The following is a 26,882-nucleotide window of genomic DNA, read 5'->3' as shown; positions in this document are numbered from 1 at the left end:
GGTATTATCTTGATGTTTTAATTAACTGAACTCCAAAGATGCCTAAAAATCATGGTAACTCTCTTCAAGTATCTGAAGGGCCTTAAGGTAGAACTCAGAGGAACCTTGGGTTGTGTGCCCAGGGGCAATGAATGCATGCTACAGATAAAGAAGTCAGTTCAAAATATAGAGCCTGCTAATAATTAATAGATCACATCCTTGATAATTCTGCAGAGCCTAGAGAGCAGCTTGTCAGAGATGAGGCAAAGGGGGGAGGGGTAAAATTTAAAAATAATGATCTGTGATTTCAGGGAGGAGTAGAACCAAATATGTATTGAGGTCCTTCCTTAGATCTGAGATTAAAAAGAATCTATGTCTCATTTAAACAATGATTTTAATTTCTGTATATTCAGCTTAGAGGAAAACAACACAAAACTAGTTCCCAATTATGGAAGTACATAAAATGATCCTTATTGGGCAGGTATGAAAAAAAATAGGGGTGTGAAAAAATAGGATAGTCTTATTTTAGAAACCAAGTAAGACTATAGTATAATTTATAGCAATTTATGTATCCTGGTGTGTTATGCAAGTATATACATGTGTGTGGATTAATATTAGTATCTGAGAAGCAAGAGTTCAATCATAAATAAAATGTACTAACATTAACAACCTTAATCTCTGACAAAGATGAATAAAACCATTAATTTTTAAAGAAAAAGGATGAGTGAGGAGAATGAATTAAGTGCAAAAGTATCTACTCCAATAGCTGCAAAATTAGTTATTATGATAAAGTTTCAGTCAATATATATTATTATACACTTATGAACTCACCAAGAATATTGTCAACAACAAAAAATTTAATCCGAGTGACAACTCACCGATCAGCCTCAGTATCGATGCTATAATAATGTCAGGAATATACGCAATGTTCGCATGTCCTTTTCTGTATTTTATCCACTTATCCATTACAGGCCATAGTTCCTTACTATAAAATAATACACATAAGCATGAATGTATGCGTGCTCATCATCACTCAAATATTAAGAACTTATCTTAAAAACTGTCTGTAATACAGAGATAGAGAATTAGTGAACAAGAACAACTTCTAAAGATGTCATTTTTTAGGTTAAAATGAGAACAGACACTGGAAGCTCACAAGCTATCCAACTATCAGGACACTCGTGCCCACACTGGCTTAAAAGAGGCTACAGACACCTATGTTTACATCTTTATTCTCTGTTTTAACCCTTTTTACAAGACTTTGCATAGAGAAGCTGAACAATGCCCCCAAGTCACAGAACAGGAAGGGAGGAACTGGATTTTCACTTAAACCTTCCAGACATTAATACAGCTCCTGTGCTCTAAATGCCAACAGTCTCCATGGGAAGAGGAAGGTTAAACAGACTGATTTGTAAAAAGAACTAAAGCAATGGAAATAATAATTAAAATTTAAAAAATGCACTAGATGGGTTAAAGAAACTTTCTAATCTCAGAAGACAGTGCATTTCCTCTCTGCTTTTGTCTTCTTTCAAAAGATGTATTTACTTCTTACATAGCATTTATAATATTAGAAAAGTTAAATGCAGACAAACAAAAGAAAAACGTGAGCCAAAAGCATCCCAAATAACACATTCTTAGATAATTATCACTCTTCTAATTTTGGGCTTTCTTTCCACACACTTCTACATGTGCATGTACGTTAAAAAACATGGTGAAAGTGGCCGCAGTGCTTAGGACTCAGGGTCTGGAGTCACTCAGGCAGAGATCCTGACATTCAACAACCCCAGTCAGAGGTGTTTTGTTCCAGGTCCTCACCACCTGTGGGAGGATCTGGAACAAAACCACCCTGACTGGCACCATCCCTAGTGGTCTCCTTCGTGAAGTCACTGGGGACAGAGCTGTACCTCTTGGGCTCCTGCTCCTATGAAGTCAGGAAGATGAGACCCAGGTAGGCACTCACACATCATTCCACAGAAAGAAGGTACAGGACAGACTTCTGTAACTTTCTTAGTAACAGACTATGAAATACTTCCATGTCGATACATAAAAATCCATTTACAGCTACTTTAATATGGCTGTATCTCATTATATAATTCCCTATTGCTGACATTTAGATGTATAATCATTCCCTAATGTTAAGGAGAGAAAAAAAAAGAAGTGAGAACAAACTTCCATAGAATAAATTCCTCCAGTATCTCAAGGACACAGACTATCAATCCTTTGGTGAATCCATTTCAATATCATAAACTCCTTCAAACCAACCTTTCTCAGTCAGGGTTCCAAAAAATTAAGAACTACAGAACAGAAATTTGACTATCTTCTCCATTCTTCCAAAGATGGTACATATCTAGTGCCAGAATTCTAGCTGCAGAGAGAAAAGTTAATTCATCATTTATTTCTCTCCTGAAACCCCAGCGGAGAAGAGCTGCTAATTTTGAATATTTCTGTTCATGTGGGATTTTCCGGAGTATTTGTATATTAAGATACTGGTAATTATGTCCCACTCTACAAATATTTGTTGAGCACCTCCCTTGCAATGGGCACCGTCCCACATGCTGCGGCATGCCAGTGACCCAAGGGCCTCCATCATGAGCCATTTCTCTTTGGGAGAGAAAGGAATAACAGACTATAATGAAAAGTAGTGACAGGTACCACAAAAAAATAAAGCAAGAAGATGTGATAGTGATACAAGTACTTTAAGGGTAGTTTTACTGAATCTTATCCCAATCAAGATGTCATCTGTAAATGTTTCAGCTGCTTTAAACAGCGAAAATTATTCAAACCACAACTTAGCAATCATTCAATAGACTACCTTACAATTCAAATAACCCAAGTTTACTGTAAGTTAGAAAATAGCCCTGTACCTTATAATGTTATCATGCGTCCAAACCCATTTCTGATGGCAGCAGAGCAGATCAATGGCAAATATGTACTCCCAAGTGTTATCACTTAGGTCTTCACCAAATTTTTCACTGGGCTGAAATTCTGTTTTTGGACATAACTGTATGGTCAAAAGCAGCTTAGAAACCATGAAGCCAACATCTGCAGGAGCATTCTAGGAGACAGAAAAATATAAAAACAAAATAAAATTTAAAATTTCAAGTATAAGACATCTTACAAGTAGCCTCAAAGAGTAAAACAAGCATCAGACAATTATTTAGTTTTTAAAGACACCTTCTGAAAGTTGTATTTTGAATAAGGAACTATATTTATCTTAGTTATGGCACATGTCTTAAAATGATACTGGAATGGTAGTTGATGGGCCAGATAAAAAGCTCTAAGCAGGATGCAGAATACAGTCAGGTAGGAACGAGACTAGCTGCAATCCAGACTGCAATGCAAATTTTCATTAACTCTAATTAGAGTTTTAGTTATTAAGTTATAATAAAAAAATTAAGCCTGTGAAGAATATTATAAATTATGTCATTTTTCTGACTCTAAATAGTTTGCTTTTTCTAGAAATTTATAAAATTCAATCAGATAGTAATGTTATCTGTATTCTTTCACACTTATGCATATTTTTTAATATTTATCCAAGTTTTTGCATGTATTGGTAGTCTGAATGCTCCTTTTTGTTGCTAAGTAGTAATCCATTATATAGAAATAGCACAGTTTATCCATCACCCATTGATAGACATACAGGTTATTTCTAGCTTTAGGCTATAGTTAATGCTGCTATGAGCATTCATGCACAGGTCTCTGTGTAGACATAAATTTGACTTCTCTTGGGTAAATACCAGCAGTGGACTTACAATTGTTTTCTTTCTTGTGTTACTTTTTACTAGGGTTTGTTATTAAAAATGAACAGAGAGCTTTCAATCTTTTCTGATTTCTGAAAAAGACTGGGATTACCTGGTTCTTTAAAGATGAGGTAAAATTCAGGTGAAAGCTACACATGATTTTTGTATAGTACATTTTTAATCATCTTTTCAACCTCTTTATGATCATTAAAAACAACAGGTATATTCAAGTGTTCTACCCCTAAAACAAATTTTGGTCAGATTTATTTTGCTAAGAAATCATCCTAGGTTTCCAAATCTGTTGCTCTAGATTTGTAGGTTGTAGTCTTTTCTCAGTCATTATCCTGTAAATGTAGATATGTCTCTATGCTCAGCCAAAATCTTGGATATTTTTGCTTTTCTCTTTTTTCATTAATTTGAACTGAGTTATCAGTTTTGTTAGTGTTTTTAAAGACAATGATTTTTTTTGTGTGTTTTTTGTTCTCTTCTTGATTACTTGTATTACCTTTTAAACTATATTTTTTCCTAGATTCTGAGACTTTTAATTTTTAAGATGATTATCAGCCCACTTTATTTATATGCTTAATAATAAATACATTTAAACTAATGAATATGTTTTCCAAAAACCAGAGATCTTTGTTATAAAAATTTTCTTTTTCAATGACTTTTGAAAGATTGTAATTTTACTTTTGAGTTTCTATTTGTTCATGGATTGTCCAGGACTGTATATTTAAATTTTCAAGTCATTTTTATGAAATCTTTATTATGCCTAATTTTATTGATTACCAGAGAATTGTGAGTGTAGAATCTTTACTTTTTAAAAATTAAGGTTTTCATGTGGCCAAACTCATGACTGGTTTTTGTAAAAGTGCCACATTTACAAAATGTGAAAAAATATGAAAAAATACAGATTCTTCATTCAAGTTTACCTTTTATATTATTGAATTCCACTATGTCTCTAGTGATTTTTGTCTATCAGATCTGTTGAAATCTGTAAGAGAATTTGGAAGTCTTGTACTATAATAGTATTCCCCCCCAAGTATTCCTCATTTTTTATAGCTTTGCCTTTATATTTTTATTTAATATGATACAAGGTAAAGATGTTTATTAAAATTCTATTTTCTTTATAAATAATGTCTCTTCTTATCAAACCATCACATTTGGCTACATCCTGAACAGGCCAAAGGAGAAAGCTCCTTTGCACGCACCGAGGACAACCCAGGAGTCAAAGGACCCAGCAGGCAGCCTGGGAGAGTGGCCTTTTTCTTTGCTCTTTATAAGAAAATAGGGAACAAAATACTTAGAACAAACACAAATTCCATCACTTGAAAGAAAAACACAGATTCAGAAAAATCTTAACAGGAAAAAGTTGAGATACCAACTTTTTCACTTTTCTTAGTATGTACCGGAGAAACAAATTATTTACAGCTCTCCTTGGAGCCCTCATACATACATACATATGTATAATCTCATCAGTCATAAATTAGTACACAAAATAAACTGTTAAATTAACACAATACACAGGTCTACAATTCTTCCCAAAAGGTCTCACGCATACTTAATAAATAAAATGCAAAAGCTTAGGCTAAAATGACATTTTAAAGGATCTAATGCAAAGAATATATTATCTCTAAAAGGCCTATCAACTAATAGAAAACCAAATACAAAACCAAATAACATTTATGTGAGATCTACAAAGTATGGTATTACAAGAAGTAAAAATAAACCTCACCTTTTCCCAATTGAGAAAAGCTCTTAAACAGTTCAGAACTTCTCCTTTAGCACGTTGCCTGGCAACTAGCTGCATTGCTTTATTAATCACCGATTGAGAGATAAATATATCATGCCACATGTTTGCAATGAACAAAGTCAATTTTTCTGACTCTGGAAAATCTATAAGAAAGAAAATAAGATAATAAACTTTTATGTCTGATCAAGTGAATAAGTAACAAACTAAGAGTAAATGTTAGTAATTTCACTTGTGCCTTGCAAGGCCTCCTACCCAATGAGGCCCAGCCTATTATTTAAAAATCTGCTTCTCTTTCCCCCCTTCCATTTGGAAGCTTTCTCTAAATTTGAAACATAATACATGGATATACAGCACTGTATGAAAAGATCAGTAAACTCTAAAGCATGAAGACAAGACAACCATCCTCTCTCCACCCTGCCCCCAGTCCCAGAACCCTTGCATTTGGTTAGTGTCATTTCAGGCGTGCGTGTGTGCATGCGTGCACGTGCATTTACAAGAGAACTTCCTGTAGAACACATAAAGCATTGAAAAGATAATTTTTTATAAATTACAGATGATAATTCTTTGTTGTAAATACCTTTTCCCACAATGGCTTGTCCTTCATTCAATTAACTTAATTAAGGCATAGCTTACAAACAATAAAATACACTCTTTTAAGCAGATGGATGAATTTTGACAAATGAATATATCCATGTAACCCCCACCACAGTCAATATATAGAACACTGCCATCATCCCAAATTCCCAGGGTTTGAGCCTCTCCAGTGAATCACTTCACCCCAGTTCCAGACAATACTGATCTGCTTGCTGTCACTTTAAATTAGTTTACCTTATTTACATGGAGCACATGTACCCTTTCTGTCTGGCTTCCCCTCAGCATGTTTCTGTGATTTATCCCCACTGTTGTAAGCATCAGTAGTGCACTCCTATGTTTGGGTATTATTCCATTGCTTATAATCATGCTTGTTTTTCATCACTGCTCATGGACATCTGTTTCCAGTTATGGGATATAATGAATGAATATACTATGAATATCTGTGTACTAGTCCATGAGAAGATATGTCTCTATTTCTGTTGGATAAGTACTTAAAAGTGAAATTTCTAGGTCATATGGTAAACTAATGATTTAATTTTATAAGAAACTGTCAAAGTGTTTTGCAACTTGGTCATACCCAGTCAACATGAAGATTTTTATTTTGTTTGACATGAAGCCACATCTTTTTGAGTCTCTGTTCTATTGTAGCTAACACGACAATGAGTTTAAAGAGTGGGTAACCCAAAGCATAAACTGCACTGTTTTGATCTGTTACTTCTAAGACCTTGTGTTTATCTAGTTATACTTCCTCCTGTCCCAGGACTTCTTCATGTGTTGTTCCCTCTACCTTGAGTTCTCTCCCTCATTTTTCCCTTAGGTATTCTTTAGCACATTCACATCTCAATTTCAAACGCCGCTTTGACAAGGAAAGCTTCCCCGCCCCCTCACATGTGCTCAGATCTGCCTTCCACAGGACAATCTACTCATTCAACAGGTAAGGACTATGCACAATGCATTTCTCGGGGTGGAACTATGGTAGAAACAAGAATAACGAAGTTGCTGTCCTTACAGAGTATGCGATCCAATGGAGGAGGTGGATGGTAATCAAACAACGTGAGCAGGTAAGTGACATGAAGGAAAAGAGGAGCACAGCAATAAAGAATGGCCAAGGGAGTATATGAAGTCCTGGAGCGAGCCATACGAAACTGGGAGGAAAGTTCCCCAAGAGAGAGACCGAAAACAAAAGAGCCTGAGGTGAGAAGGGGCTGGTGGTGCCTGAGGAAAACCCAAAACCCAGCTTGTGCTCAGCAGAGTCTGTGCCCCTCCTTCCTCCCGCCACCACTGATAAAGCCGACGTGGGGTTGTGTGCTGCTGCCACACACTGGCCCCACTAAGTGATCCTATCTGGTTCTGGTCTCCACTGAAGCCCTAACACTTAGCGTGCACCAGGAACTATTTGTTGAATAAATCAGTGACTAAAAGAGTAAACAAAGTGGAATGGGTTACAAACAGAAGCCTCATTCACAATTCTAGAATTGATGGGTACATTCAATTATCCTGATTTATAAGCCCCACAAACATGGTAATAAAAGATTATAAATCTTTGCAATCTAGATAAGACTTTCTGATGTATTAAATTGCATTTGTATATCATTTTACTATTTAAAAATGTCTCCACAGATGATCTGATATAATGAAGAATGACTCCTAATCTGACCATCAGTAGAGGCAGAAGAAATGGCAGTAAAGGGAAAAGAGAATCAAAGGACAGTCTCCTTTCCACTTCACTGATACTCTTCTATGAATCCATCTTATATTTTCTGACCTTTGCAGCTGATGACACAGCAGTGTGGTTTGTCACTTACTTTAAATCATTCCCTTATCTTTTGTCAACTATCTGATTCTAAAGTAGCTGCACAAGGAATAAAACAAATACACAGTAATGAGAGACCCTGTATTCTATACAAGTGAAACACTGACATAAGTAAGGTTGTCACAGAAATTCTCCTACCGGAAACCAGGAATGAACAGGTATACCTAAGGCTCTACATGCCCTCTGGTACATGTACAAACCATTACACAGTTTAAAAAGATACACAGCAATTGCTTAGCTAAAAATACAGATCTAAATATAATGAGGTAAAAACACAATACATCTTCAATATGAAAAAGCCGCCATGTCAACATACCTTCCTTAAGTAGGCTGTAGCAGAACAAGCGAGCTCTTTCCACATCTCCAAGTTGCCGACAAATACCCACATACACTCTGCAGAGCGCGTGAATGTAATTGTGTTCGAGAGATGTCTTCTGAAGTTTTAGTTCTGAGAGAATAGAGTGAAGTAAGCACTCTGCTAAATGCTGGAGTGGGGAAAATAAAAAGAAAAGGCAATGTACAATGATACTTATCTTTAGCCTGCTAAAGAATAGCTAAAAGTTACAAAATTTAGTATCTCCCAGAAAAATAAAACACGCACTCTGTCAGAAAGTAGCAGAGGGTAGTAACCAGTAAAAACCTGCTTAGCAGGTAAGCCAAGGGACTCTGGGGGATAAGACCACATCTGTCCAGTGGCAGATCTGAGCACACCTGGCTGCCTGTTGTCACTACCACCACTCCCGCCAGTTATAGTGTCTAGGTTTTTGCTACAACAATTTGTGTGTGTACATGTATTAAAAAATTTTTAAGTTATTTGATGAACACAAACTATCAAATCTCTAATGTCTTATCTCCAATGTAATGTCACATCTCCAATGTATAAATCTTGGCTAGAAATAAAGTATAGGTCTGTTTGTGTGGATAATTGTCCACTTCTGAACTAAAATTTCTGTTCAGGTCCTCTGTCATTTTGCTGACAGCAGACAGCCTGTACCTCAGAATGAGCAACTCCTAAGCTCTCAGAGAATAGCTGTCACCTACCTTCTTTGTTGTGCTGAAGTCATAGACAACTTCTTTCTCTTGATCTCTCATTACAGGCTTTTTGGAGATATTTCCCACATATACGTGACTCCGAATGACAGGCAACAGGTCAAAGGAGGACTCTGCAATCTTTTTCAGGGCATCGGCTATGGCTTTATCATGGGACTCCACAGTTTCTTTGGGATTCAGAGACAACTGTGAAACTGTACTGGCAGCCGGAACAGGACTTGGTTCCTCATCTGTTGCTGCAACTTCAGCCTGAGGGAGGTTCCTGCCAGGGTGTTTGTTGACGCCTTCAGGAGTGACACTCCTGGTTTCTGGTTCTGGGGACCCGCTGTCCAGGCGCAATCTTTTAGCACTCCTCAGTGTACACGCTGACAATGTCCTTTTCCCACCTGAATCCTGCTGAGTCCCCAAGTCCCTTGACTTATCCTGGTTACAGTCACCACCAGAGCTGCCCCCCGTTTTGACAAAGGCGGTTGACATGGAAGTGATTGCTTTGAAGCCTGTTATAGCACTGACTGGTCCTGGTAAATTCTGACGGTCAGCAGCTGAACCTCGCGAGAGCTGAATATTCCCTTTGAGGATGTTGAGAGTGCGGGCCCTGGCAGATAACTCTGGGTACATGGTGTCAAGGATTTTAACAGAATTCTCCTGGGGCCCAGCCACAGCAGTGTGAGTTGATGCACAGGGGGGCAGTCTGCCAGGCACGGGAAGGGCATGCTTTGGGGTGGCAGCACAAAACTGCAAAGGAGATGACAATATCCTCTCCCCTGCGGGTACAGCTGACGGGGATGGAGATGTGCACGAAGGGGAGGCACGCCCCGGATCTTCCAGCAAAGGAGACATCATGGGTGGCATTGGGATCTCACACAATGGAGAAAGCTGGCCAACAGGAGAGGTGGGTGAGGAGGGACTGGAACTTGATATCAGAGGAGAAACTGGGTGTGAAGTCCTTGGAGGCGTGGCAATCAAAGGAGCAAGCAGGGGTGGCAAAGGGGGCCCCACCTCCTGACGTATTTTATTCAGAGTGTCAGCAGAACAATCTGTAGGGGTAGAGGTGTCAGCATTGGCCAGAATGGTCTGAGTTTGAGGTCTCTGGGTTTTTGTGTTACCTCTGTCCCCCAAAGATGACTGAGAAAGTTCATCTGGATTAGTTTCACCTCTGCCCGGTACTGAAGTCTTTATAGGTTTGTATGACTGATCTTTGTTTGAAATCTTCGATCGGCTCTTGTTTTTGCCAAATGGCTCCAGTTTTGAGTTATAATATGTGTGATCAGATGCAACAATCTGAGACTCAAAGATTTGATCATAAATTTCAGAACTAATCCTTATGCTAGGTTTAACAGGTCTATTCCGCAAACGACTTTTATCAAAGTTGGAACTCTGACCACTGCTGGAAATATCCTCTTGGGTGCATGGAAGATTACTGTCACATGGGGGCTCCTGAAATGGAGAGCCAGGGTGGCTGGTCTCTGGGGACTTCTCCATAGAAGTTACAGAAATGAAACCAGCTCCCGGCCCTCCTCCATCTGGAGAAGCAGGGATTTCTCCTGGGGTGTCACACAGGATAACCTGGTCCACATTTGGCATGAGTGGTACCGCATTTATGATGGTCCAGTTGTCCCCCTTTTCAATGACTACATTTTGGTCCTTATTTATTAGCACATTTATAACTTCAGAAGTCACTGTAGATATCTGACACTGAAATGTCCTTTCTGCCTCACAATCAGTACTGTGCTCGGCTGTCTGCCCGTCTCCTGAGTCAGAACCCTGGGTTGGGGGCTCCGCTAGTTGTGACAGGAGCTCATCCCCACTGTCGATCAGCCTGGTCACCTCTGAGTTACCCTCAGGTCTGTCTTGAGTGTTTTCGATAGATGCCCCACTAGTGGGAGAACTGCCCTTAGCGTCCAAACCGGCTGCTGACGGCGGTGAATCTGAAGGGTGCAATGAGGAGGCGCTTGTTTGCTGAGGTGAGACTTGTTCCTTCATGTGTTCTTCGGTTGTTAGGCTGTCATGTATACTGAAGAGCAGTAAATTACTAGCATCTTTGCCATCCGAGTCCTCGTAGTTGGACTGAAGTTCCTGCCCAATCTTGGTGAGCACCTCAGACAGCGTTTCCAAAGAACACTGAGTGAGCTGACCTGCATCCCTTAAAGGACAGTCATCTTCCTCCGAGCCAATCCACTCTTCACAGGTTCTGAGCGTTTCTTCTTCACAGAGCTGCTTTTTTTCTCCTGACATTTCACTTTGCTTTAATTCTGTGTTCACTTCTTTGTTTAGGGTTTCTTTGCTAGAATATTCAGGAACAGAGTCCCCTGAACTATAATCTTTCAATTGACAACTTTCAAGAAACATAACGACCTCTGACGTAGAAAGTCTGTCTATCTCAGAGAGAGTACTGATGTTGAAGTCCCGCAGTGCTGAGGTCAGACAGCCCACCTCCATGGAAGGCCTCGTCTCGGCGGCACCAGCATCCGCAGCTCCCACCTCTCTCCTGCAGGCCTCCGCAGCATCCTGCTGCTGGTTACCCGTCAAGGCTTCAGGCTCGTTTTCACCCTCACTGCAGCTAGGGGCCTCACTCTCCTCCACCTCAGTGTCACCACCCCCCACCTCCCGAATGCCTGTGTAACAGTACAGAGGACCAGGAAAACGACTTGGGGGGGCATCATGAGTTTCTTCATCTTTTCTGCCCATCACTGGTAAAAATGCAGTGCCTGTGGTGCCAGTACCGTCAGGAGAAGCACCACCAGGAGCTGGTGATGGCTGCTCCAAAGGCTCCTCCAGGCTTTGCTCTACACTAGGAGAGTCCTTTGAAATGGCCAGGGTTTCACCACCAGATCTAACTGTGTCTCCAAAAGATATTTCTTCAACGGGAAAACCTCCTGATGCTGTCACTTCTGTGGCTGGAGCAAGTTTGTCTGCACCCATCCTAGATGAGTCCAGATCTGTGGCATTTAGACATGGATGCTGTTCCTGCAGTTCTGCCTGCACTGCAGCTTCCATCATGTTTTGGTTTGGGACTGGGATATTTTCAGAAAATAAAGATAATTTACTATTTGTGGAACAATGAGAAGTTTCTACTGGTAAAGAACCACTTGGAGAACCGAAATCTAATTTTCTCCAAGAGGTGGAACTTTCTGGTGAAGTTCTTTTTGTAGCAGCCACCTCCTTGATGTTCTTCGTTGTGTCCTCTCTTTCTCCACATCTTGCTACAGATGACACATTATCAACATTTTCTGTTGCTGAGGCAGACTCATTCCTATGTAGTCTCAACGGTTCCAATCTAGCACTCTGCATTGTCTCAGGCCTGGCCTGCTTGGTGATAACTGATACTTGGTTAGGCAACAATGATGCTGACTCTCTATTTTCTAAGGATAGCACAGCCTTTTGTAACTGTTGGTTGGTCTCTTGTTGATGTTCTGATTTAGCTCTCAGCCTTTCTTCACCACTTCTCCTTAACAGATCACTATGGTGCCAAGAAGTGCTTTTAACAAAAACACTCTTGATCAAGCTAGACTGAGCCTCTACTAACTCTGTGAAATCTGACTGAGTTGATGTGAGCTCAACTCCTGGACCTTGGCTTTCACACTGTCCACCTTTCATGGCTTTCATAAATACTGACTGAGGAAGAGCACACACTTTGGTCATACCTTTCAGAACTTTTGTACATTCTACCCCACTGCTACTCTGATCATGAAAATCAGATGCTCCCAATTCAGGGTTCAGAGCATGCAAGCTATCCTCTGGGTCGTTTGCTCCTGTGGAACACTCTGTTGGCTCAGACTGCAGACCTGACATGTTTGAAGTTCTAGCTTGTAACTTTTGTTCTGAGTGACACACTTCAGTAGGGACTACTTCAGTAGGAACATGAGTATCATGACCACACTTCAACCCAGAGGAAAACTGGGGACTACTGTAGACAGACAACGCTCCCGAGGTAGACGAGGAAGAGAATTTGGCTTCAACATCAAGCTCTGTTGCACCCATTACATCACCTGCATCTTCTTCAGGTTCAGATGATTCTCCTAAAACAAACCTTTGCGTATCTTCTCTTTCCCTTTCTAATTCTCTAGATATTCCCTGAAGATGGTCAGATATACCATCTGATTCACAAGTGATTTCATTAGTTGGTGTCCACTTAGTAAAGTCTGATTTGGATGATCCTATCATTCTGGACAATGAGGTTTTTCCTTCAGATCCCGAGAGTTCACTTAGCGGTCTCTTGCCAAGGGGTGAATAACACATGTCTGGCTTCCCGAGGGCTGCCTCCTTCCCTTGTGCTAGGCCTCCAGACACCTTCTCAACACTCACACTTTCGGGGGGTTTACAAAGTGTTTCCTCAGTTTGCACTGACTTATCCATCTCCCTAACCTCTCTTTGTCTTTTTGCCTCACCTAAAATGTCTCTTTTTCTACTACTCATGAATTGAGATGACACTGCCCAGTGTTTCTCACCAGCTAAGGAGAATGTGGCTGGAGGTTCTCTCGGTGATGCTGTAAATGCCCCAACCCCAACAGCTGCCACCTCATTTACTTCCAATGTGTCTAGAGCTTGGGTGGCTTCATGTGATTTGGACTTTTCCTCCCATGTACCACTTCCTTTATTTTTTCTGGATGAGCTGAAACAATCCTGTGCCTCAGGTGTATCATCTTCTGAAAGAGACTCAGCAGAATTTCCATGATGGATGGAATCATTATCACTGGAATCTGTATACTCTCCAAAGTAGGTTTCCTTAAAATAAACAAGTTACACTAGTTAAATACTAATTCAACCAACTAAAATATCAATTAAACGCATTAAAAAAAAGTACATGCTTCCTGAAGAACTATTTAAAACACATAGGAGGACCAGTAGTTTACTCTCTGCAGTCATTATAACAGTGGGAAAGTTTCAATCACGAGTATGGCACTGCTTTGCCCTTTCCTAAAAGAAGCCCACCTCTCCCCAGAGCTACCCTCTGACATCTCTTCTCCCATAACAGGTTCTTCCAAGTTCTAGTCCGCAGGTGGTGTAGGGCACAGTTTGTTCTACTGGTTAGAACACTCCTATTTTTCAATGACTTCCCCATTTTCTGGCCAAAAAGGCTTCTGACTCTGGCCACACTACCCTCTCTTTTCCTCCACCTCCTAGTTGCTCCTCCACACACATCTGACTCAAGCCCAGAGCATCACCCTCCATGCCTCAAATGGGCCATCACTCTGGCTGACGACTCATGGACAACTCTTGCCACACATGTTCTCACAAGTACTATACCTTGGATATTGTTATCACTCAGACCTGCTCTACCCCTTCCCCTTTAACAGTGTATGTAATGACAACTCTCTCTCCCACCTAGCATGTCTCCACCCTGGCTCCAGAAACCCTGCTTAACCCCCAACTAGCCCTCTCTTGCACTAACTGCCTTCATCACACATGACCCACCAGGTACGCCAATTCATCAACTGCCTGCCTCCCTATCCTATAAGGGAAATGAAGTCTGGGGAAAACTAGCTACTGCTGACAGAAACGCTGCTACTAAAAGAATCCTTTCTTCCCCAGAGCTAAAGTACCATCATCTGGTTTTCCTCCATTGTCTGGCCACTTGTTTTCAATCTTTTTTCCTCTTCCACTTTTCTGCTTGGTAACATATCTATTGACAATTCCCCAGGAGTCTCTCTGAGACGCATCATCTTCTACACTCCTCTGAATGACATCACATAGCCTCATGACTTCTACTGCACCCAAATGCTGATTCATTCTGAATGTCTGTGTGTCACTACAGCCTCCCTCTGAGCACCATGCCCATGGATCTAAAATGAATATTGGATATGTCCACTTGGAAATCACAAACACACCTAATATCTAACATTTTACACATTATCTTCTTACCCAAGTAGGGCTTCTTCTTACATTTGTTATTTTCCAACATTCTTGACTTCTCCACCTCCCCTAACAACCACAATGAAAATCTCACCAAAGGCTGCTCATTCAGCCTCATAACATTTTTCAAGCTGTCCTCACTTCTTTAACCCCAATGTCACTACTGGGCTAAGGTGTCAAGAATTAAGGAAACTACTGATTAAATGATTTCCCTATTTATGATCTTACCCCTTTCCTGATTATCCCCACCCTCCACCCATTCATACAATGATTAAACCAAGCCTTTCAAATGAAAATCTATCATCAGGCTCACATCTTTGGATCCATCACGAATTTCCCACTTCAGGATAAAATGGAATGTCCTTAGGACGCACACAGCCCTTGTGGACCTGGTCTCTGCAAATGTTCCCAGGATCAAGTTCACCCCAGTCCTATACCTCTACGAAACGCCTCACTCCATCAACACTCAGCTAGGACTCGACTTTTCTGAAGCACTTCCCAGCACTGAAGTGCTCTACAGATGCTGTGTAATTGCCTATTCCTTATGGTCTACCACACAAGAGCCAACCAAGTAGCAACCATCCCATACCCTACGTCATCTCTGCATTCCTGGTGCCTAGCATGATGTCTGGAACACAACAGACATGCATGTTTCCTGAATGAAGGCAGTGATTCAAAGTTATTTAACTGCTCCTTAAGCCAAAAAGTATATAAATCTGTTTCATCAAAACTAACTTCCTAAGAAATTATGATAAAGCAGTCTGCAAACACACAAAAAAGTGATGAGTTCATGAAGTGAAAGTAGAGGATTTAGCAACTTACGTTAATATATGCTACATACATGAATTTACCCATCTCTGAAAAACTCCACGGCTACAAAGATGTATTTAATTCATTGGTTCCATTATCTGCCTAGTACCAGGCACAAGAGATAAGAACAAACAATTAAGACACAGTCCTCCCATAGAAGACCTACAATGTGGTTGTGGATAAAGACAAAAATGCAACCATAATAGAAAGTGAAAAAAGTTATAATTTTTTCAATCAACTACCTGGTGATTCTAAGGGCACTGGCAGGCCTTTTTGTATTCTCTTATAACTTCCTAATAAAATCTGGTCTGAGTACCACAAATGTTCTTTGAGTATGGCTAAGTAATAGGATGGACACTGTGCCCACTTGGTGACTCAAATGCAAAGTGCAAACTCACAGGTGCAAGTGAAGAAGGTAAGGTGCCCCGGTGTGATAAGGACCCCAGAGGGGGTGACGGCACTGGAGACAAAAGAGGGGGGGGGAGTTTGAAGAAGTCAACTGCAGCTTGAAGATCTTCATCAAAAGAGTGATCGTGATCAGAAAAGTCAGTACTGTCCTCCTCATTTCTCTGCATTAACACCTCAGGATGCTGCTCCTCATTACGGTGGGCTGCTCCACTGGGCCTCTCTTTTCCCACGTTTTCACACGCAGAGGTGTCACCCTCTACCTCCATGGACAGCTCTGCCAGACATGTCTGCACAGCAGAGGCTCTGAGGGGACTGCCTCCTACCCGAGTGGGCACACCATCTTCGCTGGACTCTATGGATCTGGGCTTTTCCTGGACAGGGTTTGCTGCAGAGAGAAAAAAAAAGTAAATATAAAATATTTACAATATCAGGAAAACTTAAAAAGAAAAACCCAACTTATCCTAATATTGCAAGCAGTTCAAAATGCTTGCGATATTAAGTACAAGTAAAAACATAAAACCTAAACATACTTCACGTAAGTATGCTTTGCTCACAACAAACAGGATGAGAAGACAGGTTGATGGGTGGATGGGATTCTCATGACCCCTCCGCAGCAGGGTGCAGCAGTGTAATAGGCCCTGATGACGTGCCTGCTCTCTTAGTGAACCCTACCAATAAGTAGTACCTGAGAGAAACAGCTTTGTGCATGCAGGCTGACAGGGAACATGATTTTCAGTTTGACAAGTGATCTAAAATCCAATGATATCAATCCTATTCTATGACTATATTTGTACAATGCTCTAATTAAGGAACTAGGTCACAAATACTTTTTATTATAAGCAACAGAAAAATTACTATAAAAACCCAATGCTTTTTGGGTCTTGATTTTGGTGAACTGCATTGGTGCTAATTATTAATAAAGACATGTGTCTGGGAAATAATTAGAAACATCTATTTGTCATATTTGAAAGTGGTAAAAATATGATTTACAGAAGGACTCGGGGCTCCTTGGAGAAGTGGTTGATAACAGGGCTGGGGAAGTGAAATACAAGCTGAGACTGAAACATCTTGCAGTGTCAGAAAGTAAAGAGGTACTCAGAACAGGATGGGATATGTGGAAAGGGCCCAGGAGCCAACCAGAAGAGGAGCCCTATAACCAAAGCCAGGTAAATCTGAACAATACATAATAACAGTACTGAATTATAATGCATAAAATAAATACCCATGAGACTATAGTGACAGAAATAAGTAAATGAATAGATAAAAGGATAGCTTTCTTATACAATACCAAGTAATAAATGCAAAAGAAATGAGGGAAATACAATAAAATCTATTAGACAAAGCAGTCATTATAGCAAATGTGATCCATGGACGGCTGCTAAAATCAGTGGGCTATAGTTGGAGAAAAACAGAATATTTGCAGTGTCAAAGTATCTCCCCAAAGAAAATTAACTAATAGTAACTTTACAATGGAGAAACCTAGCAGAGGCCACCTGAAACAAGTGATCAGGTTAATATCCCCAGTGATAATGCATCTCCACATCCCCTCTCCCTGGACAGAGAACCCTAAGGAGAGTGCAATATCTCCACTGTAGAGTTCTTGGCATAAATACACGGTTTCAATCTGAGAAAACATCAGAGAAGCCAAAACTGATAGGCTTTCTATGAAATCATCTGTACCCTTTTTCCAAAAGTAGAAAATACATGAGAGACAAGGAAAGATGAATGAATTGTCAGACTGGGGGAGATGAAAGAAGAACAACAGCTAAATGCAACATGAGATCTTGGAAAGACAAATGATATTGGTGGGAAAACAGGTGAAACTCACATGAGGTTTATTTTTGTTAACAGTATTACACTAAGTGTTATGGTTTTGATTACTGGTGATGGAAAACGTTAAACTTCAGGGAATCTGAATGGGGGTATTAGAAGGGAATTTTCTGCACAATTTTTGTAACTTTTCTCATATGAAAACAAAACAAAACAAAAAATATATTTTATGGTATAAAATTCCAAATATACTATGTTTTCCCTTCTACTTGAAAAAGCTAAAATTAAGGAACAGACTTAACCCTTGAAATAGTTTCTTTTTAAATAAACATGTAAAATTATGAAATGAAGGATGTCCCTTTTAATAACATCTTTAACAACATAAAATCAAGTGTTTATAATAAAGTAAGACTATTGACTAATACAGAAAACTGAAATGTTGCCTATGAACATTTTGCTTTGGGAACGTGAATCACCTTCAGAGCTTGAGAGGAAAAACTAGATGCACGTTTCTATAGACTTAGATCTTCAGTATCTGTGAATTCATAGCGGCTAATTTAAGAAACTAGTACAATAACAAAAAAGTTAAGAAGCACTTTAATCTTATGCAAGACAGCAATCTTTTCCCCATCCACTCCAAGTGACTATCTACTTCCAAATAGTAAATACTGAATACAGTGCAGCTGAGAATGTGATAGAAAGTCTCACTTTTTACTGCAAATCAAGACATACTACAGATTAAGTCAAATCTCTGAAAGTGCATTAGCTAATTGTGCTATATAATAATAATAATGACAAGACAGTTTTTATCTAATCATATCAGTATCCTAAGGGAGACTATGAATGCAGAGAGTAGACTGTAACTAAAATTTCAACCAAAGTAACCTGTAAGTTACATGCAAAACAAATTAAGCTAAACTCCTGGTAGATGGATGAAACTCATGAAATGATTGGAAAAGCTATGTGTCCTCAGTCTTCTGCACACACCTGCCAAATATGCCTCCATGGTGGATCTTGCCAGTTTCTTTAAATGTCCTCTGATGAAAGCTGCTATTAAAAATTAAAACCCAAATCCAAGTCACACTGCAGGGAAAGGAGTTTTGTATAATTAAGAGTACCCATTCTAGCTTAGTTCATTCTTTAGTACATTAAAACATTAAAAACAAAAGACACACACACACACAACAGCCATAATAAACATTTCTACTTTCGTGTACAATATGTACTTCTGGAACCTTCTCTCTCACCTGGGACACATCTGCTGCTTTCACCAGGTACTCTGTGTGATGAGTTTATACACAGCCAGAGTTCCTTCAGAAGTAGTTTTACTTTTCCTGGGAAAGAGAATAAAGTGTTAAAGACATGTTATTTGGCTCAACATATGCAAGGCCAAAAGGCAGTCCTGTGAAATCAGGACTTATTAGGAATATAAAAACTAAGTAACCTAAAAATCTTCCCTACATTCAACCATTGTGCATAATTCCATTAGCTACTGACGGAAAGGTCTGCAATGTTCTAGCCAAATACTGATAGCTGAACACAGGTTTGGGTTTGTTTGAGGGTAGAGGGAATATGAATCAAAAAAACAAATCTACTTGTTAATGGCTTCTATCACCTTTATGTATGTGTGGAACAAATAAACCTTTGGCCTATAAGCTTTCTACAGAGAGTGATATGGGACGAGGGAAGGAAGCAGATATAATGACTGATATAAGAGATTTGGGCTCTATGTAGTCTACAAAGAACAGGAAAGAATTATCTCAACTGCATGAGGTTTTTAGAAAAGCCTGAGTCAACTGTGCTGTAATTAACCTGGGGGCTTCATGGCTCATAGAAAAGCCATTCATGGTATTAGAGGAAAATGAAGTGGAGACAAAAAGTTGTGTGTGTAAACATGGGTAAGGAGAAAAAAGCACAGAGAAGCGTATACTTTTAAGAGCAAAGCAAAAGCTTTGGAATTTTTATAATTTTCAAAGGGGTCTGTCTGGATTCCTAAAATGGTTAAGAACCACTGGTTCAAGTTGAAAGGCCAAAAGTAGTTGTAACTAAGATAGGCCCAATAAAATTCATATTATATTAAGAATATTAACTATGGTTTTAAAGTGAGTTTAACACTAATAAATACACAAATTTCAAAAAAATATTCCAAAGCAAAAAGACATGCATAAAAATAGCAGCAGCTTGTGGTCAAATCTATAATCAAAAACCCCACAAATTAAAATTCAACTAAAAATAAGCTATATGTATTAGGCAATTTCAGGCCACCTCAAAGTTCTATTATAGTTTCCTTGAACTTAAGTTCTCAAATTAACCTGAAGCATTTATTAAAAATACTGAAATCTTTAATCCAGTCTAGAGATGCTAAAAGACTAACCTTTTAAACCAAAATATCTCCAAGGAATCACAAATTTTGAACAGGTCAGCCCTATGGAAGCCGGCAAACAGCATCACACCAAATAATGAGGTTCAAACAGAGGGAGGGAAGGAGGACAGAGCTGGTCATTTCCAACCTCCCAAGTCAGCCAACCTTTGACAGTAACTGTGTGTGAGGCACATCATGTTGGAGTCCAAATTCTATGATCAAGCAGCTTATCTACATTGTGATTTAACCTACCCCAAAGCCTGCTTCAAACACTGTAATCCCCTTTGCTTAAATGACCTGACCAGGATCCCTGCTTATTAGGTATACCCAAAGCAGCAAACAGGGAACCTTAAAAAAGAGAAAAAAAGTTACTTTTCTATTCTTTTAGAGGCTATTAACCAGAGCTATGCCTATTCTAATTGAGCACTTCCATTATTTCTAATCTACAGATAAAAGAGCCATCCATTCCCAGCAAAACAAAACAAAACAAATTTCTTCATTGTGGCTTCATTACTAAGTTGGGAAGAGAAAATCTCATTACACTGATCCGCACGCCTTAGCTCAATCTTTTAAAGTACTTCCTTTATCAAAATCTAAGGTATCTGTCAGTATTTCTAGACTTTTCTATTCCACTGACATGTCAGTTTCTACATGAATACCACATTTCTTTAATCATAGTTTTATAATTATGTTTTAATATCTGCTCAGATTTTTCCTTTTCAAAAATTTTATTATTCTGAACATCTATTCTTCCAGATAAAAGTCCATGATCTGCTTGTCCTTTCCCATATAAAACCTCAATGGTACCTTGAATGACACTGTATATTTATAAATATATCTGGGGAAAATTCACATTCTTATCCATTGAGTCTTTCAATCCAGGAAGATAATGTTTATGTATGTATTCAGGTCTTCTTTAATGCTCTTCAGGAGTGTTTCATAGTTGTCCTCATGGAGACACAGCACAGTTTTTAGGTCTTTTCCTGGACTTCTAATGGTTCTGTTGCCATCTGAAAATGGACTGTTCTGACTCCATCTGTTCTAATAGGCTCATAATGATATGTTGTGTGTTGGTGTTTATGTTACCACTTTCCCAAGCTCCTACACTTGCATTTTCCAGCTGAGACTTTTCAATTTTTTTGTCATATCATTTGAAATTTTGACTCCTTTATTAGGATTTACAACTCCTACTCTTGTGTTTACTCTGTGGCAACACCTGAGGCCTCCCATATTTATAGAACAGAGGTAACAAGAAGCGCCCTTTGCCTTGTTCCTGACAATAATGACTGTGTTATGTTTCACCTTTCTCACGTGCAAATGTTTTTTCTATTATTACCCACCCTTTTTTTTAAAAGAGGAATGGGTGCTGAACTGAGATTATCATTTTTCTCTTAGCCAGTTGTTGCAGTATTCCTCAGAGAAACCCTTAAGCCATAATTTGTCTGTATTCTCAGTCACTTGCAGATTTGCGTTCTTAAAATTTTATTTAAATTCCTAAGTGACAGAGCCTTGAGTCTTGAGGACGCGTATGCATGTTATTTTTAACTGGCTCTAGTACAGGGCTATGCTAGTATAAGAGAACAAGACAGAATGCACTGACTATTTTTCTAAGTTCTAAAACAAATAAGATAATAATAAAGACATTAGTTTTCACTGAAGGCTTTACAGAGCTCACCTGTAAGCCACCTGGTCTTCTATGGTGTTAGAGCTTTAACTAATTTTTTAATTTCTTCTTGGTTACTTTTCTGTTCAGGTTTTCAACAACTACTTGAGTCAACTTCGATATGTTTTCCTAGAAAATGGTCCATTTCATTAACAAGATCAAATGTGAATACAAATTTGTGAATAGGATTCTCCAACTAGTTTTATAACTTTCTCAGTCCTGGTGTTGTTGGATTTTTGTCCTTAGCTTTCTTTTCTTTTTCATAGAGAGTGGAAGGGAGGGAGAGAGGGAGAGGCAGTGAAGGGGAGGAGAGAGAAGGAGAGGCAGAGGGGGAGAGAAACACTGATGTGAGAGAGACACATGGATTGGTTGCCTCCCACACAAGCCTGGACCTGGGCAGGGGAATGAACCTTGCAAACCAGGTACATGTCCTTGACTAGGAATCAAAACCACGACCCTGTGGTGTGCAGGCCAACACTCTAACCACTGAGTAACACCAGATGGAACTGTTCCTTGCTCTCTTGATCAGACTTGCAAAGTTCTGTGGATTTCACCAGCATTACAAAGATCCAGCAACTGTGTTTTTGTGGTTTTTTTTAAATATATTTTTATTGATTGAAGAAGGGAGAGAGGAAGGGAGGGGGGGAAGGAGGGAGGGAGAGGGGAGAGGGAAAAACATCAATGATGAGAGTTGTCATTGATCTGCTGCTTCCTGCACGCCCCTGACTGGGGATCAAGCCTGAAACCTGGGTATGTGCCCTGACCTGGAGTTGAACTGAGATCTCCTGGACCCTAGGTCGATGCTCAACCGCCGAGCCACGCCCAGCCGGGCCCAGCTATTGTTTTAATGGTCTCTAATCAATTACTTAGTTCCCTATTTCATTAACTTGTGTTTTCATCTTCATCAACTGCTTCTATGTTCTTGAGATGTCTGCTGTATCTTCCTACCTTCTTAGTCATTCATTTTGTATAATTCTTGCTTTCGAAAGTAATCACTGAAGATCACAAATACTTCCTTTAAATGCCCTTTGGAAATAGCTCAAGAATTTAATAAATACTGCCCTATTGTTTTTTATTTCCAAAACAGTTCAGTATTTCCATTTTTATCCTGTTATCCAAGAGGGATTGTTTGTGTTTACATGTTTTCAGTTACCAGATAGGTTTTGAAAGGCTTTTTTGGGGGCATGCGAGAGATATTTTTACTAGTATCTTACTAACATCAATATCTTAGTATCTCGTATTAGATATGAGACATAAGTAAATAGTCAGCTTTTACATATGTTTAAAAAATAATTTAAATTCTAGGATTGTGGTTTAAAAGGGTCATATCCCATCTGTGCTCTGCTCTGGGAAGTTTCCTTCTGTTATTTCTTGATCACCTTTTCTCTTTTGGCTCTGTTCTCCCCTGAGAAGTCCTAATAGATGACTATTATGACATCTGGCTCTATCCACCAGATTCTTTTATTTTCCCTAATACATTTTATTTCCTTGTCCTTTTGTACCATGTTCTCAGAGACACCCACCACGGGTCTCAGAGACACCTATCTTGTCCATTCAACAACTCAGCCTTTCTAGTAGTGGGTATTTTTCTACAATCATATTTTCAATGTTCCAGAACCCCAACTCTAATTTCATAGCAGTAGCCTACGTATATGTTCTTCAGCTTTCTCTAACGATACAACTCAATTTTTAACATTTTATGTGGTTTATGACTTCATACTGTTTCCTCAGGGACTAGCTCTTCTCCTTGAGTTTTGGTGCCTTTCTTTCTTGTCACTGCTTTTTTTCAAAGTTTTGGATGAAAGTTTTGGCAGAACATCTTTGACAGCCACAATATGTTTCTTCAGCCTACATTTTTAGTTCTATACTTGCAATAAATGTAGGCTCATATTTCATAAGCCCATAGGACCCTGCCTTCAGAGGGAAGAGAAACAGAATGAACACAGTTGTGGGACAGAACATGAAATACAGAAACATCTCATTTTCTGGGACCAGGAACAGCTATCCTTCAAAAAGGAGCCATAATTACCTAATTTTCACACCCACTCTAGGTGCCTCCCATGGCATAACTAACACTTCAGACAACTAAACTTTGGGCCATAGCCTGTGGACAAACATAAACTGTTTCTGAACCCAGAAGGTAATATACTTTTCATCCCTTAATCAATGATGTGGCAAAATGCTGCTGTCTTGTTCCTTCTCCCTCCCACCTCTGCTTTGAGGAAATACAGGGCTTCTGGCATAAAAAGCTGCTTTTTGAGGGCTGCTATTTCCTCTGCAATTTGAGGCTTCATCACCAATTGATACCAACTGCTTTCCGTTTCCTCATTAATTTCTTCCACTGGTGCTAAACTTTTCAACTATAAAAAAGGGCTATATTTTATTTTCTGCCATTTTTACTGGAATTTGAAATGAAAGAAAGGCAAATGTGGCACTCAGGTAGCCTTTTTAAAAGTGAGATCAACACTATTTCTGCTTAGCTTGTATATCTTTCAGAAGTCATGTATTAACAAAGAAAAGCATTACAGATACATTTAAGAATAAGAAATTAAACCCATCAAGGTCCACAGCTTAATAATCAGATTCCAAAAGGCTTCGTTTATTTGGAAAAAGCAAAATGTAAAACAAACAATATCCCTGCCCTCACAGTGAGGGAAGATAAAAACAAAGTAATTTTACTTGAAATAGTAACAAGTTCTTTGAAGAAAATAAAACAGAATGCAGGGACAGAGAGCAACTATAGGAAGAGGGTGGGAGGGTTCAGTTCAAAACAGTAAGGCCTCAGAATAGCCGAATCCTAAAGCAAATCTATCAGTCCAAAAGAGGTCATTAAATTTGACAGCTGACTGTTACTTGGGAAAGAAAAGTGTTGTCCAGCTCTCTATTTCTCTCAGCAACAGCTATTACTAAGAGTCTCACTTTCCACACATAAGAGCAAGAAGAATAATCCAAAGAATGTGAACTATATGTCAGGGACAGTGATAAATCAGTGCTCAGGCAACTAAAAAGTGTGAATTGCTAAAGCCTTAAACTATGGGAAAAAAATGATCTCATGCTCTAAATTAAAAAAAAAAAAAAGTAAAGAAAGAGAAAAAAGATAAAGAGGACTTCTGAAAAAACACTCTATATTGAACAAAACACTGTAAGTGGTTTTAATAATATCCATGGGGGGGGGGGGCACATTAGTGGCACGAAAACACCATTATTTACACTTTAAATTTATCCTGACCAAAAAAGTGAGATGGCAGCGCAGAAACTCATAACCTCCTATTTAAAAACGAAGAAAGAAAACACAAAGAAGTAAATGGTCACACAGTGAACAAACAGAAATACTGAAGTGAAAACCCCATTTCCTCCGCTTCCAGGTCATGCCTACTCATCTACAAGACTACTCAGGGATAATGGCACACTCAAATCTCTCACTTCCCCTGTGACTTCTGTGACTGCCACTTCACTTTTCCTTGTAACTTTTGGCCTTCCCTAAATTCTTATCTTCCAAAATATACTTATAGGACTTTGACTCCAGTTTTCCTGCCTGAAATTAACAACTTTTATATATTTGGCACCTATGAAATTTAAGAAATTAACTTGTAAACTAATAAACTGTAAACTAATGAGAAAACTACATTTATTTATTGAAAAGTATGGAAATTATATCTCTAACTAGTTTTCATTTCCCAAATAATAGTGCTTTTTCACACGTCCTTTCATGTGGTATTTTATAGGGTGATAACACACAGGGACCTAATGAAGACATGAAATACAATGACTTCTTCCATGAAACATCTACTAAGCCCTGGAGGAGTCACAACTGCAGGTAAGAGCAACCTCCCAAAACCTTAAAAGTAATCCACAGAAATAAAAACAGAACTTGGAATATACTCACTTCTATCTATGCTTCCATAAGAATCACTTGAAATTTGTGTTCCAATGTGTCTCAACTCTAAAAATATGGGGGAAAAACAGTTAGAAAGAATATTGTGCATCGAAACAGAATTTTTGTGGAAGCCATTAACTAAATACTCACCCTTTTCAGTTTTCTGTTTAGAATATTCGTCAAGCCTTTCCTGTGAAAACAAAACGCTAACAGTGTTTGCAATGTACAGGAAAGCAGCCATTTTAGAGCCAAGGCCAGGGGCAACCTGACAGCACTGCTGGCTGTTTTCTTCAGGAGCCACATTCCTGCAGGACTAGGACACTGCATTTTTACAAGGACACTAAGCCCTGAAACCAGAAAGTTAATATGTATGTGCACTGTTATCTATTACCTGTGTCTTCTTAAATTCCTTTTCAAGAATTTTCTTTTCATTCTTTAGTTGCTTGAAGTCCTGAGTTTGCTTGACAGCAGCCTCTTTATTTAAAGTGTGCAGGGAAGTAAGAAAGAAACATAATTTATCAACTTTACAACTACCATCAATAAAATATTCAAAATCTAATCTACTGAGTCTCTTTCATTTCTTAAAACTTTGAAAAAAATTTGTAAAAGATTACTGTGCCTTCAGTATTTTATCAAGCAGGGATGAACGCAGAAAAACTTTTAGCTTAAAATATTATCTCTACTACCTACAAAACCAAAGAATTGGCACAGGCCCTAAGAATCCTTTGCAATCCCAGCACAAGCCAACTCAACCCTCTAGTCAGGAAAGAGTCCAACACGCACAACCTTTAGAGAGAAGGCCATGGCCCCCCGCTACTTGTTTTTCAACAATCATCAACATTCAAGGTTTACAGATTTTAGAACTGTGGTTTTATCTTAGAATATAGTTAGTATCATTTTCTTTATTTGGGGGAAGGGACAATCTTCTCTATGCTTACTATATAGTGTACTCCTTTCTGGAATTCTCTTCAATAAGCTAACCATAATGACTGCTAACACCTTTATTATTGATCTGCAGTTGACCCTTGAACAGCACTGGGGTTAGGGGTGCCGACCACCAAGTAGATGAAAATCTTCAAATAACTTCTGAATCCCCAAAAGAGTAACATTAATAGCCTACTGTTGATTGGAGGTCTTACCAACAACATAAATAGTTGCTTAACACATATTTTGTATGTTATGTGAATTATACACTGTACTCTTACAATAAAGC

The 26,882-nt window shown here is 39.0% G+C and overlaps 1 protein-coding gene across 2 annotated transcripts in view; it reads right to left on the bottom strand.

Annotated features, from left to right (window-relative positions):
- The window catches only part of ICE1 (interactor of little elongation complex ELL subunit 1), a 50,935-nt gene that overhangs the window by 5,450 nt on the left and 18,603 nt on the right, over window positions 1-26,882 (bottom strand). For both annotated transcript variants that reach the window (XM_081131594.1, XM_081131595.1), the window contains 10 exons: window positions 26,061-26,143; window positions 25,820-25,859; window positions 25,679-25,735; window positions 19,015-19,101; window positions 15,988-16,382; window positions 8,918-13,651; window positions 8,193-8,361; window positions 5,452-5,612; window positions 2,844-3,034; window positions 858-964 (listed from right to left, as the gene is read on the bottom strand). In XM_081131594.1, coding sequence (XP_080987720.1) covers window positions 858-964; window positions 2,844-3,034; window positions 5,452-5,612; window positions 8,193-8,361; window positions 8,918-13,651; window positions 15,988-16,382; window positions 19,015-19,101; window positions 25,679-25,735; window positions 25,820-25,859; window positions 26,061-26,143 — 6,024 coding nt within the window. The remainder of the gene's footprint in view (window positions 1-857; window positions 965-2,843; window positions 3,035-5,451; window positions 5,613-8,192; window positions 8,362-8,917; window positions 13,652-15,987; window positions 16,383-19,014; window positions 19,102-25,678; window positions 25,736-25,819; window positions 25,860-26,060; window positions 26,144-26,882) is intronic.

Source organism: Miniopterus schreibersii (genome assembly GCF_964146895.1).
Source record: "Miniopterus schreibersii genome assembly, chromosome: 3".
Classification (NCBI taxonomy): Eukaryota; Metazoa; Chordata; class Mammalia; order Chiroptera; family Miniopteridae; genus Miniopterus; species Miniopterus schreibersii.
Note: the sequence above shows the minus strand (reverse complement) of the source record. Positions and strands in the feature narration are given on the sequence as shown.